The 19,866-nt window shown below is 36.2% G+C and overlaps 1 protein-coding gene and 1 pseudogene across 1 annotated transcript; one reads left to right on the forward strand and one right to left on the reverse strand.

Moving 5' to 3' along the window:
- Positions 1-3,751: 3,751 nt before the first annotated feature.
- Positions 3,752-9,913, forward strand: LOC122444269 (annotated as a pseudogene).
- A 3,931-nt stretch (positions 9,914-13,844) lies between these two features.
- LOC122444088 (olfactory receptor 4F6-like) lies at positions 13,845-14,780 on the reverse strand. Its single transcript, XM_043472889.1, has one exon. It carries the CDS (start codon positions 14,778-14,780, stop codon positions 13,845-13,847), a length of 936 nt encoding a protein of 311 aa, XP_043328824.1.
- Positions 14,781-19,866: the final 5,086 nt, after the last annotated feature.

Here is a 19,866-nt window from a genome sequence, read left to right on the forward strand (position 1 = left end):
CGTGTCCGACTCTGTGTGACCCCATAGACGGCAGCCCACCAGGCTCCCCGGTCCCTGGGATTCTCCAAGCAAGAACACTGGAGTGGGTTGCCATTTCCTCCTCCAATGCAGGAAAGTGAAAGTGAAGTTGCTCAGTCGTGTCCGACTCTTAGCGACCCCATGGATTGCAGCCCACCAGGCTCCTCTGTCCATGGGATTTTCCAGGCAAGAGTACTGGAGTGGGGTGCCATTGCCTTCTCCGATCATCAACTAGGTGTGAAGTCAAAAGTATTAGAGTAAGATATTTGGGTATGTATATTCATAGCCAAGTATTAATCCCGGCAAAAATTGTTACATGATGATCAGTACTATGTCTTAAATTGGTAAAATGCTGATGGCAGTTTTTTATAGGTATTTAAATAACTGGAAACAACTAAAACAAACATCCAAATACTGGATTAAAGCAAAAGCCTCTAATGGCAAAAACAGAATTCTTTTTACGAAACTATGTTTGTACTTGAAAAAAAGTTCCAAAACTGCACATCAAATATTACAAATAGTGAATCTTCAAAATAGGATACATGTGGCTTTCATCTCCTAAGGTCTACATTTCTGTATTATTTAAGTGGTCTAAACAACCTGCTGTTGGCTTTTGACTTAAAAATGAAATCTATTGTGGAAATACAGAATAAGAGTTCCAGATGTATAACCCTTCAAATTGAGATGGTAGTGATGGTAGTACCACTTAATCAAGCATTTAAAAACTGAAATAAAGTTTTACAAGTGTGTCAACAACTGTTTACTCATAGAAAATCACAATAGCTCCTTAACAGAAAGTGTTGTCCATAAGAAATCAATGGGCAAGAAAAAAATCTTCTATTTGCGGCAGTCTACTGCTAGTGGCTGTAAAATATATCTATCATTTAGCTGATTGATACTAGTAAGGAAAGAGATGAAAAGAAAAGAAAAGAGAGGAGACAGAAGACACAGGGACAGTAGTGAAAAGAAATAGGAGAGAACAGAAGCAAGCAAGAAAGAATAGCAAACAATTAAAAAGGAAGCAGTCAGAACAGCACACCTTAGGAGTGGTTCCTGAGTCTTTTTGGCCTGCTCACCAATTACAAACTCTCAGTAACTTCTCTCTTCACAATGTCTCAGCAAGGCACATAATACAACAGTCTACAACCCATTTTCTCAGCCTCTTACCTCACAACTCCACCTCACAAATCTCTTGAACTACTAGGACAATTGTTCTTTCATTGATATGAGGGTTACTCATACTTTTGTTCTAACCTATAGTTTTCCCTACATTTTTCTCTTGGCCGATTACTTCTTGTTCTAAAATTTCTGTCAGTTATTATGCAGTGATACCCCCCTCTGTCCTCCAGTCTGCATGAGATACTCTTCCACCCTGCTATCACATCTTACTTGTGAGATTCACATGATAAGTTCTTCATGACAGCATAATTTACAAGTGACTAGTGTCTCTGTCTCCTCTGCCAAGGGTGTGAGCTTCTTGAGAGCAGGGACTATGTCTTAGAAATTCTGACCATACGAAATTGTGTGAATTTGGTAGAGAAGACAAGGGGTTGGATGACTGTGAGTATGCATGTGCATATAAACACCTCAAAAATTGATAATAGTTTCTTGGTAAACACACTGGTTTTTTATATTATTCTCATTGAAAACTGATGCCAGTAGAATTAAAAAGCAATTTTCATTCTAGAAATTGCCATAAAAAAATGACAGGTCAAAGATGATTCACATCAAAACCAATTCCCAAGGTCCTTCCTAGTTCTAAGTGAAATATAATCCATGTCCAAAAATTTCCCTGTAAATTAAGAAACAGTGCAGGCATATGAAGATCTTCATGCTTCAGAAAACTCAGACTTCCCCTTGGAAAAACTGGCACTTGTATAGGTTCAACTAGTTTAAACAAATGCATGTTGAATTGAAAAATAGAAATAGAGATAAGAAAGAGTGGAAGGCAAGGTGCATGAAATGTAGCAGAGTTGCTATACTTTGCCCATAGAGGGAAAGCAGCTGATAATTTTAACAGGTTATTCACTTAAATTATACTGTCCTCACTTACCTGACCTCACTCCCCCAAAAAAGGTCCCAGAAAACAATATTTTTACTATGAATGAACCTCTTAAGAAGTGTTTTCCTTTTTGATCTCTGTGGTTAGTACTCCTTACAACTACTCCAGCTCTGACAACACTTTTGGGTGGCCTTTGATGACTCAGTGACCTGAGTCCCCAGGCCATTATGAGATTTCTACCTTGAATTCCCATGCCATTAAGAGAAAAAATATTAGAAGCTTGATTTAAAAAGTAAATGCAAATAAAAGGAAGCTATGATTAATAAACTATGACAGAAAAATATATTCATGGAAACTCAGCATCTCCTAATATTTTAATACCTACTGATCAATATTATTTAGACCAATACTATTGAAAAAGGAATGCCTATCAACATACTCATTAGTAAACATTATTTCAAATTCTAATGGAAACATATTCATGCAATATTCCTAGAAACCCTATCCCTACTTTTACCTCATTGATATAATTGCCAATCCCATTTTGGCCATGATAATATCTTAAAAACAGAAATAAATATGTTGGCAAAGGCCAGAATACTAAAGTCAAAACGAATATTCAAATGAAATAATATTCTGATCTTAAAGTTTATGAATTCATTCCCTAGCTATGCTGCCTCTTTTTTAGATCAATGCCATGATGTATTAAAAAGAAGTTCACAAGTCTATTAAGCTTTTCACTTTTCTGAGTATAATACCTATATGATCTCATTTATTATGTCTAACCAAACAGTGAGATGGAAATCCCATATTCTTCCTCACCTGATGAGAAATAAGACTGTGACTTCTCAGTTAAGGGGAAATAATTTGTGTACCTTGGCATTCAGCATTGTGATTTTTTCATTCATTAACTAACTCTGGGCATACTGAATCTCTAACTCTATAATACTGCTCAGAAAAGCAATGTGTACACACAGAAGATCAAATATGACCATTCTTATAAAATTTAACATTATTATAATAGCTACATTTCAACATATTGTACTAAAATTCTTTTTGTTAAACTGCTATTATTCTCATTTTACAAAAATTTAGACTAATTTCTACATAACATTCAGCCTAGAAAGAAATGAGCAAAAACTTAGTGTTAGAATTGTAGCATTCTCTTTTACATCAAAAATACACATTATCCAAGTATTTTTTTAAAAAATAAGCTAAAAAAGTTGATAAATAAAAATTCATAGTGGAAAATAATATTTGCTCATTGATCTTTTTAGTGTTACATTTTATGTTATCAAGATAAATTAACATAATGTAAAATCAACCATTTGAGAGCTACAAACCAGTGGCATTTAGGCATTCATTATATTGCGGAATCATCACTTCGACCTAGTTCCAAACTATTTTCATCCATATTGAAATGTGTATCTGATACACATTTGTGGCTGAATGATATTCCTTTGTATGGATTACCACATTTTTCAATTCATTCATCAGTGGATGAACATTTGGATGAACACCTTTGCCCATTGTGACTAGTTCTAGATATTCATGTACAAGATTTTAATACTTGTTTTTAATTCTTTGGGGTTAAAGACTAGGAGCAGAATTGATGAGTTTTATGATAATTCTGTTTAACTTTGTGAGGAACTGCAAAGTAGGAAGGGTATCACCCCACTGAAATGTATTTGGCATTTTCTCATGATTACACCAAAGTTATGGGTTCAGGGGATGCACACCACAGGTGGTCGGCCATTTTTGACACCTCCCATCAAGTGTCTGTACCATCACCATGATTTACATCTGATGATGGTGACCTTGATCACCTGACTGAAATGTCAGGTCCCCTCACTGTAGATTGACTTTCCGTACTATCCACACTGTATTTTGAGAAAAGTCACTACACTCAGCCCACATTTAAGGAATGAGTAGCTATGCTCCCCTTGCTTAGGGTAGCGTGCTATACAATTTATCTCTAATTCTCCTGCATGAGTGATTGCTTTGCTACCCCATGCGCTAATTTATTCAACCATTTATTTTAGTATGAAATCATGGATATTTATTTTACAATCTGGATTATAATCAAATACTGCTTTTGGGAGAATTTTCATTTGGCTCTTAAGCCTCTTTGATGTATATCCACATCAAATTTTGTGAGTTTATGTATATTTGAGCATTCCCTTATCCTCTGAGACTAAAAGATGCTCCTGGATTATCTTGTATCTTAATTTCCTATTCCAACAATAGCCCTATCTCCAAAGATCCCTGATTCTGTTTATGGATAATGGAATTAAAAATAAACATGTGCTCATTGTTTCTAGAGTGTCATTGCATTTAGGCCCTCACAGAAGACACGGCAAATGCCTAAGAAAATATATTTGAAATTACAGTTATCATAAAGAATTTCATTACACTAAAATCTCCTGTGCCTCACATATTCATTCATTCCCATGAATTCATGATCCCCTGACAAGCACCTAACTTTTCACTGTCTCCAGTGTGTCAAGACAGAAGACCCTCCTTTGCCTGATCATCAGCCGAGTTGACTAGTGGTGGATTGACATCACTGACGCTATCTACAGAGTTAATGTCCAGTGTAATAATCCCACTCTTCTACTTCATTCTTTTCATGTCTGCTTTCCAAACCCTGCCATTCATTGCCAAAATGCAAAAAGAACACTAAAAATGTGCAGCTGCATAAATTTTCTATAATTTCTCTTTATTTCTCTAAAACAACCATTTACATTGAATGAAATATATTTAAGCATAATATTATTTTAAATTAATTGAATTTAAAATATTCCTCCATACTCTAAATCTCAAAGGAAAAAACTCCACCATACATGTTTATATACATATGTATATATATAAAGAGAGAGACATGTGCACATGTAAGTATGTAACTGCATAGAAAAGAAACTGAAACCATAACCACCAATATGTGAATAATTGTATTCTTCTGATAAAAAAAAATGTAACAGCCATGGGCAGATAGACATATATTATCATATTTCCTTCTCAGATCACTAAAGTGTTAGATTCTTGTCCTTAAGATTAAATCATATAATATTGTATAAATGAAAATAAAAGGTGAGCTTCCCTTACAATATTTTGAAGAATATTGATAATATTGCCTTTGTGTACGTGTATGCTCACTTGTGTCTGACTCTTTGTGACCCCATAGTTTCTCTCTGGTACGAAGATACACTCTACACTTTGTAAATTTCTTAACTTCTCTCTGTCATACTTAAGACAATCTTTTAATGCTATATTTCCATGCACACTAATTAGAATGGTTTGGAATTTTTGCATACCTTTCAGAAATATCAAGGGTTTCTTCAAGGTACATTTTGAAACTTCCGGACTCCCTATAGCATCAAAATGAGTAACTTCTACAGAGTCTTACAGCTACAGAGGTGCCCTCTTTGAGGTAATATTCAGGTAGTCATAGATCCACACTCATCAGGGTCTACAGTTTTCTTTGAGTTAAGGAAAACTGTTCTGGACACAGATACGTAACTGTAATTAATAGAAATTTCCAAATATTGAGAAAAGTGATGGTTACTAATTTAACTCTGGAAGGAATCTGATAGAGATTATGGAGAGAAATCTCTCAAAGCCTATAATAATTAATAGTTACCCTGGAGATGGAATTACACTCTTGGAACTGAACAGGAGAGAAAGAATGACAACACAGATGAAGGCCTGGCATCAGAAAACATTGGGATGATACTTTAGTCATGCTGTTTCTCACTCTGAAACTCCAACAGATTTACTGAGAGCCAAACTCAGACTAGAAAGAATATTTAACTCATTTCATTTGGTTATTGTGAAGATTATTTTAGACAATGTGGGTGAAAATTTCTATCATATGAGAGGTATTCAGAGAGAGATTGACAGGGAGATACAAAGAAACAGGGAGGTTTAGTTTTCCCATGACCCTAAAATTAGCAGCTCAAAGAATAAAATGAAACTTTTTTTCAGCTTTTATTTTTAATTTTCCTAACTTTTGATTATTTTGTGAGTTCTGCTTTAACTAATTTGATTATACAACCATACTCTTAGAATATTTAGGCTTACTTCTTACACTTAGATTAGAGTTAAAAATTATATACTTATTTTATATAATTAACAGTATTATTAATATAGTTTTATATAGCAGCATTGATCGCTGAGGAAGGCTTTCTTATCTCTCCTGGCTATTCAGCGATCAATGCAAAGAAATAGAGGAAAACAGAATGGGAAAGACTAGAGATCTCTTCAAGAAAATTAGAGATACCAAGGGAAAATTTCAGGCAAAGATGGGTTCAATAAAGGACCGAAATGGTATGGACCTAACAGAAGCAGAAGATATTAAAAAGAGGTGGCAAGAACACACAGAAGAACTGTACAAAAAAGATCTTCATGACCCAGATAATCATGATGGTGTGATCACTGACTGAGAGCCAGACATCGTGGAATGTGAAGTCAAGTGGGCCTTAGAAAGCATCACTATGAACAAAGCTAGTGGAGGTGATGAAATTCCAGTTGAGCTATTTCAAATCCTGAAAGATTATGCTGTTAAAGTGCTGCACTCAATATGCCAGCAAATTTGGAAAACTCAGCAGTGGTCACAGGACTGGAAAAGGTCAGTTTTCATTCCAATCCCTAAGAAAGGCAATGCCAAAGAATGCTCAAACTACCACACAATTGCACTCATCTCACACGCTAGTAAAGTAATGCTCAAAATTCTCCAAGCCAGGCTTCAGCAATACGTAAACCTCGAACTTCCAGATGTTCAAGCTGGTTTTACAAAAGGCAGAGGAACCAGAGATCAAATTGCCAATATTCGCTGGATCACTGAAAAAGCAAGAGAGTTCAAGAAAAACATCTATTTCTGCTTTATTGACTATGCCAAAGCCTTCGATTGTGTGGATCACAATAAACTGTGGAAAATTCTGAAAGAGGTGGGAATACCAGACCACCTGACCTGCCTCTTGAGAAACCTATATGCAGGTCAGGAAGCAACAGTTAGAACTGGACATGGAACAACAGACTGGTTCCAAATAGGAAAAGGAGTACGTCAAGGCTGTATATTGTCACCCTGCTTATTTAACTTATATGCAGAGTACATCATGAGAAATGCTGGGCTGGAAGAAGCACAAGCTGGAATCAAGATTGCCGGGAGAAATATCAATAACCTCAGATATGCAGATGACACCACCCTTATGGCAGAAAGTGAAGAGGAACTAAAAAGCCTCTTGATGAAAGTGAAAGAGGAGAATGAAAAAGTTGGCTTAAAGCTTAACATTCAGAAAACTAAGATCATGGCATCTGGTCCCATCACCTCATGGGAAATAGATGGGGAGACAGAGGAAACAGTGTCAGACTTCATTTTTTGGGGCTCCAAAATCACTGCAGATGGTGACTGCAGCCATGAAATTAAAAGATGCTTACTCCTTGGAAGGAAAGTTATGACCAACTTAGATAGCAGATTAAAAAGCAGAGACATTACTTCGCCAACAAAGGTCCGTCTGGTCAAGGCTATTGTTTTTCCAGTGGTCATGTATGGATGTGAGAGTTGGACTGTGAAGAAAGCTAAGTGCCAAAAAATTGATACTTTTGAACCGTGGTGTTTGAGAAGACTCTTGAGAGTCCCTTGGACTGCAAGGAGATCCAAACAGTCCTTTCTAAAGGAGATCAGTCCTGGGTGTTCATTGGAAGGACTGATGCTGAAGCTGAAACTCCAGTACTTTGGCCACCTCATGCAAAGAGTTGACTCATTGGAAGAGACCGTGATGCTGGGAGGAATTGGGGGCAGGAGGAGAAGGGGACGACAGAGGATGAGATGGCTGGATGGCATCACCAACTCGATGGGCATGAGTCTGAGTAAACTCCAGGAGTTAGTGATGGACAGGGAGGCCTGGCGTGCTGCGATTCTTGGTGTCGCAAAGAGTAGGACACGACTGAGTGACTGAACTGAACTGAATATAGCAGCAATATTTTGCCCTTTCTAATTTAACTAAAATAACATTGACAGCCTATTAAGCTAGCATTAGGTGAAAAAGCAGGCATAAGCTTTTATTCTTTGATATAACATACACCACTTACAATCTGTTTCTTTTTCACTGAAGTGCTCAAAAGTGATCACAGTCCATAGTAAGAAAATATTCAATAAATTCCTGTTTACCACACTGGAAAAAAGTAAAAGCCCCTCCTACATGTATAGCTTTCTAATTCTATTTTTATTTTCATCCTTGGTACCTGATAACTCTGTGGATTTAAACAAAAACAGTATCATCAATAGCTTCAGTTATAGACAACAGGGAGGGTAAATCCAGACTAAACCTCAGGTCCACAGCATTGAATTGATCATAATTCTTGATTCATAGTATATTCAACATCTTTTTTAATGGTCATTTTGAATTTTTATGCTTGTTTATTCAATAATAAAACTATACCTATAAAAACATGACTAATATATGACCTAAACAGTTAATAATATCATACAGCTGATAATGTGTACATACTCATCCTGATCCTTAGCCTCCCACAGTTGGAGTTACTTACATCATTTTTAATAGATAGTTATATATACAAGTTCCTACAAAATACAGCATTTTTATATTGCTGTTTACTTTACAAAAATTATGCTAACCTCTTTTTTCTTCATTATGGTGTCTCAAAAAGCTTTATATCTGTCATTTTATATAGTTGTACCTTACAAACTATGATTCTGAATAATATTCCATGGTCTGTTTATATGCATAATTATAAATATCTCTATACATACAGTTGTAAGAATTTATCTTGAGCATACACATGAGACTGAAATTGCTGGACCACAGGATGTGTGAGTATTGAGCTTTATAAGAAAAGCACAAATTTTTTTTCCAAAGTGATTATGTAAGGATGTGCTTTCATCACCAATAAATAAGAAACTTGCTTGATTCAGGAAAAATATTTTTATGTCTTTTCTTCATATAAAATTAGAATAAACTGAATAAATGGAAGAAATAACCAATTTGTGGTGTCTGGATTTCTTTTTCTCAGGCTGTGTGACTCATGACAACTCTAGGCCTTCCTCCTAGTGATATTTTCTTCAGTTTATTTAATCACCATTTTGGGTAATATCTTCTTTGTTTTCCTAATTACTGCTGTCCTTCATCTCCACTCCTCTATGTTCTCCCTGTTAGCCAATCTTTTGTTCATTGATTCATTTCTTTCAACAGTAACTGCTCCTAAACTGACCTCAAACTTTCTCAAAGCAAACAAGACTATCTCCTTTAGAGCATGCATGTGTCAGGTTGTTTTTGTTCCTCTTTTTTTCAGGTGGGGGGTGGGGGTGAGATGGTGCTGCTGGTGTCCATGGCCTGTGACCATTACGTGGCCATCTGCAAGCCACTCCATTACTCCAGCATCATGAACACACACATGTGCATTCAGCTAGTGATGACTCCATGGATCACTGGCTTTGTGCATTCAATAAGCCAAGTAGCTATAATTATACAATTGCCTTTCTGTGGACCCTGAGAATTGGATAGTTTTTTCTGTGATATTTGGTGATCAAGCTAGCTTGCATGGACATTCCCGAAATGTTGATAAAGGCTGACAGTGGGGTATTTGGCCACCATCTGCTTCATTCTACTGCTGATATCTTACTCTTATATTCTGCTTACTGTCTGCCATCAATCGATGAACAGGGCATCCAAGGCTCTCTCCACTTGCACTACCCACATCACTGTGGTCATGTTATTCTTTGGGCCTTGTATCTTCATCTATCTGTTTCCACTCAGCACTACTTGGGTGGGCAAGTTCCTTGCTGTATTTTATGAGATCATCACATCACTACTAAATCCAGTCATTTATACTTTCAGAAATAAAAAGATTAGAAACGCCATTAAGAGAGTATGATGGCAGACTGTGGATTTCTGTTGGTATTTCATCACCTCAAATTATCAGAATGTCTTCTGTGAGTTCCCTAAATTAGCCACACCTATTCTGTTACCTAAGACTGGGAAGAGTTCCCCAATTCACATATGGAAATCATGTATATCTCTTGGTGAAAGTTTTGTATCAATTCTTTAGTATTCCAGAAGTGTCAAAATGAGTTTTTGTTTGGGAAATTTGGCCAGTCTTTATAAGTATAATTTTGATTGTTCTCAAGAATGACTTTAAATTAATAAGAATTTTAACATTAATTATCACTCTTCTTTTGTTACTTCAACACTGACACCATATCTGAAAATTTTCTACTATTCTATGCATTTCTTTTAGCAGAGCATTTCACATAGACCTTCTCTAAAATTTTCTTTAATAAGTTAGTGCATTATATTGCTATATTTATCTATGCTGCTGCTGCTAAGTCACTTCAGTCGTGTCCGACTCTGCAAACCCATAGATGGCAGCCCACCAGGCTTCTCCGTCCCTGGGATTCTCCAGGCAAGAACAATGGAGTGGGTTGCCATTTCCTTCTCCAATGCGTGAAAGTGAAAAGTGAAAGTGAAGTCGCTCAGTCGCGTCGGACTCTTAGCAACCCATGGGCTGCAGCCTACCCGGCTCCTCCATCCACGGGATTTCCAGGCAAGAGTACTGGAGTGGTTTGCCATTGCCTTCTCCGATATTTATCTATATAAAATGATAAATTAGTCTATCAATTAGTTAACATTCTATTACCTTCTGTAGACATATCTATAAAAGTAATCATTAAGTATTCCTAATTATATTCAGAAAGAAAATTGAATCATAATCATAATCTGGAGAGAGATTTGTTCCCTCAATATCATGTTTTAGTCATTTGTGAAACTGTAATTTCTTTAAAAGATACATATTAAACACAAAGGTGTCTATATTAACAACCTTTGGAGAATTTGCTTTTCCCTTCCTATTCATAAATGGGTTAGGCAATTCATCATACAGGTAGGTCAAACTGTAGCTTTGAAATCAGCAATCCTTTAATTCACTGAAGTGTTCAAATAGCCTGTAAGAACTAGATTATGTTCAGAGTTTGTGAATTATTCATTACTACATTAAACAAAACAAAACTTTTCTTCAGAAATCTTCCTCAAAATGTTATACAAGTTTACATCCATTTATATGAAATCCATGGATCTAGATATACTACCAATTTCATATTACTTTCTAAAGATGACATGGTCCTGTGTAGTTGCAACATTTCCAATAGAGAATCTCAGGAATAAACCCTTAAATAAAATAACTGCTATTTTCATATGTGTATGTATATATGCACATATATTCTGATATTCTTATTCTTTTATATCTTTGTACTCACTTTGGATAATATCTATTGATTTGTCTTGAATCCACTGACTTTTTTCTTCTGCTGTGTCCAGTCCATTTTTAAGTCTTCTTAAATTCATAATATTATACATTTCTTTTTCATTTCTAAAATCATTTGGTTATTCTTAGATATTCTGTTTCTCTGTATAATTTTTTTCAGTTTTTCAACTTCTTAATGTCTCTTTTAACTATATCAATTATTTTATGCTCTCCTCTGATTTCAAAAATTGAGCCATATTTGGTCTGCTTCTCTTTACTCATTTCCCTCTAATTATAAATCACATGTTCCCACTTCTTGCATATTCCATAGTTACTTTTTTCTATTTTACACACTGTATATAAAAGATCATGTACCTCTGATGTAATAAATTCCTTCAGAAATGATCTACCCTTTCCTCTATGAGGCATAAAATGTTAAGGTGTGATGCCTTCAATCCAATCAAGTACCCTATCTGAATCTGCATTGTAGTTTTTAGAAGACTTGGTACACTTCAGGTTTGATCCTGTTCCTTGGATACAACCCTTCCATGTTTGGCTTATGATTCTAATAGATCTTTAGCTCCTCAGTCTGACAGATTCAGGTAATTCAATATTGCCTTTCAGAACTTTTGAGCTTAGAACTTCAGTCTTCTCCATTCTCCTGCTACTTTCAAATACTTTTGGCAAATTCCTCAGAGTTCTGGCTTTATATTGACTTCCTAATTTAACGTAGCTAACAAGAATCCACTAAAAGTATAAATCAAAGCAATGAAATAATTGTGAACAGGAAAAATATAAAATTACAAACTGATTGCATAATCCTGAAAGAATTGTGGATCACAAACACTCAGGACATAGGGTCCTTTCATAGCTTCACAGTGAACCTGACTCAGTCTTCTAGTTGTCAAAGCCAGCTATAAATTAAATAAGTTTTATAATTTACACAGACCATACACACTAACACATATTTGAAACCCATGTTTTGAGACACAGTAGAGTTAGATAAAATGAGTTACTATAGAATATAGTCAGCAACAATTTGGAAAGCATAGTTGCTGTATATTAATAATAATATCTAGGCCATGATCAGATCAACACATTCTGATGTTTGAGGAACATTCATTGATGAATTAAGTCACAATTTCAAAAACTGTGAAATACCAACACATACATAAACTTCCCTGTCCTAAGTCAATTGGAGAATGATTTGAGTCCACTGGAATTCAGACAAACAAGGAAAGTGTATTTCAAACTCATAAAACATACTGTTTATGAGGCTCTCCTTTTTGTTTTCCTTCCTTCTCTATTATAGTATCTGTTCTGTTCTCCTTCTACTCCATTTCTCACACTCTGTTTTTATTTCTGCGCCATAAATATTCGCTCATACATAGTTTTGTCTTTCAGAAAGATAAATGTAACTATTCATATCCAGCATTTAAATCAAATGAGAGTTAGATATTTCATAGTTTTCTGAAAAGTTTGCATATATTAGTTCTACATTAATTAATTCTTTGAATTAATGAAATTCAGTTGATTAATTGAATACAGGCAGCCTGATGCATAAGGCCATACTTTTCAGTAGACACTAAGTCTATAATCACTGCTTTTCCAAAACTGTCCAAATATTTCCTGGGACTTCAATTTGGCTGACAAAGAAATCATTATCTAGAGATTTAACAAGATAATTGAACGTAACCTCATAACCAATGGTCTAGTCTAAATATCATAAAATGGTCAATTCAGTTCAGTTCAGTCGCTCTGTCATGGCTAACTTTGCGACCACATGGACTGCAGCACGTCAGGCTTCCCTGTCCAGCACTAGCTCCCGGAAATGTTCAAACTCATGCCCATAGAGTTAGTGTTGCCATCCAACCACTTCATCCTCTGTCATCCCCTTCTCCTCCTGTCTTCAATCTTTCCCAGCATCAGGGTCTTTTTCAATGAGTCAGTTCTTCACATCGGATGGCCAAAGTATTGGAGCTTCAGTTCCAATAAATAAATAATAAAATAAATAATAAAATAAATAAACAATCCTTCCAATAAATATTCAGGACTGATTTACTTTAGGACTGGCTGGTTTGAGGTCCTTGCAGTCCAAGGGACTCTCAAGGGTCTTCTCCAACATCACAGTTCAAAAGCATCGATTCTTTGGCACTCAGCTTTCTTTATGGTCCAACTCTCTTATCCATACATGACTACTGGAAAACTAATACCATAGCTTTGACTAGATGGACCATTGTCAGCAAAGTAATGTCTCTGCTTTTAATATGTCGTCTAGGTTGGACATTGCTTTTCTTCCAAGGAGCAAATGTCTTTTAATTTCATGTCTGCAGTCACCATCCACAGTAATTTTGGGGCCCAAGAAAATAAAGTCTGTCACTGTTTGCATTGTTTCCTCATCTATTCACCATGAAGTGATGGGACCAGATGCCACGATCACAGTCTTTTGAATGCTGAGATTTAATCCAGCTTAACTTCAGAAAAAAAGAGCCCAAATTCTGCATATTTATTTAACCATTTGTATTACATGAAGTTGTCTGAAGTAACTTGTGAACCCATGAGTTACTTAAGAGATCTTCAAACTCAAGAGCTGACAACTCAGTCTCCTCATAGCCATCTTCATGTCTTTGTTCCTCAGTGTATAAATGGCAGGATTCAGGATGGGTGTAACCAAAAAGTCTAAAATGGCAAGAAACTTATCCACTGGCACCGTGGGAAATGGCCACATGTAAACAAAGATGCATGGTCCAAAGAACAAAACCACCACAGAGATGTGTGCTGAGAGAGTGGAGAGGGCCTTGTGCAAACCACCTGAAGAGCGTTTCCACACAGTGACCAGGATGAAAATGTAGGACATAATCAGTAAGAAGAAAGTGCCCATGGATATGAACCCACTGTTGGCAGTGACCATGAATTCCATTCTGTAGGAATCTATGCAGGAAAGTTTGATAAACCAAGGAAGGTCACAGTAAAAGCTGTCGATTTCATTAGGACCACAGAAAGGCAAATGGATCACAAAAGCTAACTGGACCACTGAGTGAATGAGGCCAATAGCCCAAGCACCACACAGAAGCAAATGGCACACCCGTGGGCTCATGATGGTCAGGTAGTGCAGGGGCTTACAGATGGCCACGTATCGGTCTAAGGCCATGGCAGTGAGCAGTGTCATCTCAGATCCACCCAGAATATGAAGGACAAATATCTGGGTGACACACCCCTGGAAGGATATGGTTTTGCACCCAGAGTACAGGTCAGAGATCATCTTAGGCACCGTTAAGGTAGAAAGACACAAATCAATGAATGAGAGGTTGGCTAAAAGGAAGTACATGGGGGAGTGCAGATGAGGGTCAAAGGTCACTGCAAACACAACAAGGAGATTCCCCAGAACAATTGTTACATAAAACACTGTAGAGAAGGCAAGGAGGAAACGCTGCACTGGTCTAGAGGTAGAAAGTCCCAGGAAAACAAATTCAGACACTGAAGTGTCATTTCTTTCATACATTGGCTTTTTCTGATGATACCTAAAATCCAGAAACAAAATAACCACAGAATTTGTCAAATGTCAATATTTAAAGAAACAGATTTAAGCTTTTATCAAATTCAGTTTTATGAAGAAAAAAATCTTCACTAACAGCCATTAATATGTTATGAAAATATCATGCATTTATTTTTTCAAGTAACACAACTAATGAGTGTAACTGATATCCTAATGAGTATCCACTATATTCTAAGTCCAATGTCAAGTTCTGAGGTGAAATAGTAATTCTGACTTTTGAAACTTGACAGGCTAGATCTAGATGGGTAGATACAAGTAGATATTGATATTAAATAACTTTAATTATAGATACATCTCTGACAACTAATTTGAAGGAAATATCAGAGGGCCATGACAATGTGACACATCACCATCATGCTTATTCAGACTGCAAAATAGGAGTTCCCACTAAAAGTTAGTAGAATAGTCCAGACTTTGGAAAGGTCATGTGCAAAGGCCCCGAGACACAAAGGCAATGATGTGAATGACAGATCAGGCTGGAGAAACAGACCAAACAGGATGAAATCTTGGATCCATGATAAGAATTTTGCTTTTTACCCTAAGAGCAGTAGAAAATCTGAGGGGATATTCAGCTCCAGCTTATTATATTTCTGCTTTTAGACAGTTATAAAAGCCTTAATGTAAAGAATGGAAGGAGAGGGCCAGAATAAACTTAGAGTGACCTCAAGAGGCTATTGAGGAATCATATCACATCAGTGTGGAGAGGGTGAATTATTCAGTCAATGGCATTGGCACAACAGATAAACTTGTAAATACATAGATTATTGCCTCTCATCATAAACTCAAGAAAGTTTCAAAAGTATATTTAAACATCTATAAGGGCAACAAACCAAAAGAAAAACAATATTTAAACAAACATTTAAGATAGAAAATTCATTCAAATAATATCTCTAATTAACAAATGAGGAAGGAAATATATATCCACAATATTCAGTTATTACTATACTTAGATACAGATATATGTACCTAGTTTTGTATAAATATCTACATGTAGATGGGGATTCCTTCGTGGCTCAGATGGTAAAGAGTCTGCCTGCAATGTGGGAGACCCAAGTTCCATCCCTGAGTCAGGAAGATCCCCTGGAGAAGGAAATGGCAACACACTCCAGTATTCTTGCCTGGAAAATCCCACGGATGGAGAAGCCTGGTGGCTATAGTCCACAGCGTCACAGAGTTGGACACGACTAAGTGACTTCACTTTCACTTTCTATATAGAGATCTCTTATATTGAAATATAAGCACGATAAAAAAAAAAAACTGAAAGCACACTGAGAAATAAGTTATAAAATATCAGACAGATGACTAATATTTTTATTATGAAATTAGTTCTTCCAGATAGATAAAGAAAAGAAGTGTGGTATACCAATTTTAAAATGAGAAAAAAATACAAGACTAGTGACACAGAAGATGTCCTAACAGCTGATAGTCATATGAAAAGTAAAATTCTCACTAGTAATCAAAGAAACGTTACTAAGATTGCATTGGGTGCTATTCTGTACTAATTTCAAAGGTTTAAAAAATTGATGAAATCATGGATGAGGCTATGAAGAAAAAGCTACATTCATAAAATGATAAAGAGAGAAGAAATGCAATTTGTTTAGAAGGTACTTTAGAAATAGATAACTAAACTTCAAAATTTTCCCTACTTATGACTAAGAATCTCAAGTCAAGTAAAAACATATATACACTGCTATATATAAAATAGATAAATAGCAAGGAACTATTCTATAGCAGAGCCAACTATATTTAATATCTTGTAATAATTTCTAATGGAAAAGAATCTGATAAAGAATATATATATATATAGAAACAGAGAGTTACATATATATATATACATATATATATATGAATTAACCACTTTGTTTCCCTGGTGGTTCAGACGGTAAAGCGTCTGCCTGCAATGCAGGAGACCCGGGTTCAATCCCTGGGTCAGGAAGGTCCCCTGGAGAAGGAAATGGCAACCCACTCCAGTACTCTTGCCTGGAAAATTCTATGGACCTAGGAGCCTGGTGGGCTACAGTCCACGGGGTGGCAAACAGTCAGACACGACTGAGTGACTTCACTTTCACTTTTAACCACTTTGCTATATACCTAAAACACACGAAACTATCAACTATGCTTCAATTAAAAAAGAAAATTTGCTTAGGATATTGGAACTAGATAAGTTCACAGTTAAATCACAAGGGGCATTAATGAAAAAAATTACCAAAAGAAAAAATTAGAAATAACATTAAGGCCTGCAATGGAGAATCAGTGCTGTTCAGTTCGTCACTCAGTCATGTCCGACTGTCTGTGACCCCATGAACTGCAGCACACCAGGCCTCCCTGTCCATCACCAACTCCCGGAGCCTACTCAAATTCATGTCCACTGAGTCAGTGATGCCATCCAACCATCTCATCCTCTGTCGTCCCCTTCTCCTCCTGCCTTCAATCTTGCCCAGCATCAGGGCCTTTTCAAATGAGTCAGCTCTTCACATCAGGTGGCCAAAGTATTGGAGTTTCAACTTCAACATCAGTCCTTCCAATGAATATTCAGGACTGATCTCCTTTAGGATGGACTGGTGGGATCTCCTTGCAGTCCAAGGGATTCTCAAGAGTCTTCTCCAACACCACAGTTCAAAAGCATCAATTCTTTGGCGTGAAGCTTTCTTTATAGTCCAACTCTCACATCCATACATGACTACTGGAAAAACCATAGCCTTGACTATATTCATAGTTAAATTAATATGAATTAAATATTCATAGTTCTTTTATCTTGGAAGAGCATTATTACTCATACGAAAAGTGAAAGTGAAAGTCACTCAATCATGTCTGACTCTTTGCCACCCCAAGGAATTCTCCAAGCCAGAATACTGGAGTGGATAGACTTTCCCTTCTCCAGGAGATCTTACTACTCCAGGTATTAAACCCAGGTCTCCCACATTTCAGGTGGATTCTTTACCAACAGAGCCGCCAGAGAAGTCCTATTACTCATATATAGGAACATAATTCATTGCTATGAAATATATGAACAGCAGACATTTTAAAAATGAGAAGTTTACAAGAAAGATATATAGGGAATCCATTCTTAAAACTTGTATGCCTAGGGCAAAAATAGAAAATGCTCATCTCTAAGTCTTATCACTAAATTGTTCCTCTCCAGGCTTAAATGCGTTTATTAGTTTGAGTCATAAGAAATTGTTCTTTCAGTTAGTTCACATTTGGTCAAATATCAATTTTATAGAATTCAATCTAATATATAAGCTATTTATTCATACATGATCTTCTAAACAACTTTAAACAAACCAAATTACTGATGCCTGTTCCACATCTGAATTGAACACCAGGAGGCCCCCACCTGCACGGCCACCACTAAGCTTTCCCCCAGGCCCCACACCACTAACAGCCACGCTCTCTCTGTCCCTCCTCTCCCGGCACTCCACACCACCCCTGGGCCTCCTGTGGGCACAGCCCTCACTGCCTCATGAGAAAGCAGCGGAAGTCGGCTGGAGCCCCTTGAAACTGGTATAGCCAAGAATAGACATGCAGGCAGCCAGGCCAGTCAGGAAGGACTTTGTGAGGGTGGATGTGAAGTGGGTCTTGTAGCCAAAAGAGAACACTGCAGGGGTGCTGCCAGGAGGCCCTGATACAGGGGTGGTGAATGGAGGATTTTATAGCCAATAACAGAAAAAAAGAATTGGACTGAGCAAGACAGAATGAATAGGACAATCATCAGAGTTAACTGCAGTGGGTGTGACATTTCAAAGGAGCTATAATCAAGTCTCTTATCTAAAAGCTTTGATCATGCAATATGTAGATTTTAAAATATACATAGTCTGGTATACAAAACAAGGTATATTCACTTTGTTTCCAAATGTAAAAGAATACATAGAAAATTTTTTCAAATTTGGTTTCAAAGATCAAAAGAAAGGTCAGTTGTTTAAAAAGTACTAATTAAAAATTTTACTGGTAGTAGGAAATTAGGTGATTATTTTTTCCTGTTTTTCTTTTTTAAACTTGTAATGTTAAAAATGCATTATTAATAAATGGTCTCTTCATCTGATATAGTTCAATAAGAAGAGGGAATATTGGCATTAGTCAAATAAAATATTGCTTTTGATAGAAAGGTCAATATAGTAGCTGCACAGGGAGGAGATCAAACTTAAAAAAGTGGGGATACATGCACAGGCACCCACAATAGGAACAATAACAACAACATGTACAAGTGACTAGTGAACATAATGACAGATGCCCAGCCTAATCATGAGCAGTGACTAGGAAACACAGTTTTCTGCTTCACCAACTGACAGGGGAAAAGAAAGAGAAAGAGTAGAGACATGTGAGAATGAAAAATATTACCAATATTACCAGGATTTCAATATAAAAGTTACATTATGCTTTGTTCATGGAATTACCAGTTGACAAAGTTTATTAGAGTTTAAAACACACAAATCTACTTATTGACATAGCTGTACAAGAGCAACTATTATGCTTCTGTACCACCTATATTTATATAAAATGTATATATGTCTATATATACACACACACACATATACATATCACAGAATGCTGCTGATGCACGACAATCAAGAGAGAATGCATTAATCACACAGCAGAATATATATATATATATACTGTGGAATACTATAAAAATTAAACAGTTTTATATATGCAGATTTAGAAAGATTTTCAATCTAAGGGACAAAAGAAAGTACATAAAAATAATATTTTGCCTGCCATTGTGGAAAAAGTGTTGAGGTTCTCAAAAAAATTAAATTAGAACTACCTTTTCATGTAGAATTTTCAGTACTTTTATATGCAAACGAAATGAAATCAGTATCTTGAAGAGATATTGACAATGCTATGTTCATTGCAGCACTACTCACATTAATCAAATATGAAACCAAATGAATTTTCTGATGATTAATGAATGGATAAAGCAAATGTGCTACACATACACACCACACACACACACCCCAAAATAATATTTGGCTTTAAAAAAAATTTCCTGCCATTTGCAACAAGCACAAGAGTAACTTGTGAATAAACATGG

Source organism: Cervus canadensis, chromosome 6, assembly GCF_019320065.1.
Source record: "Cervus canadensis isolate Bull #8, Minnesota chromosome 6, ASM1932006v1, whole genome shotgun sequence".
NCBI lineage: Eukaryota > Metazoa > Chordata > Mammalia > Artiodactyla > Cervidae > Cervus > Cervus canadensis.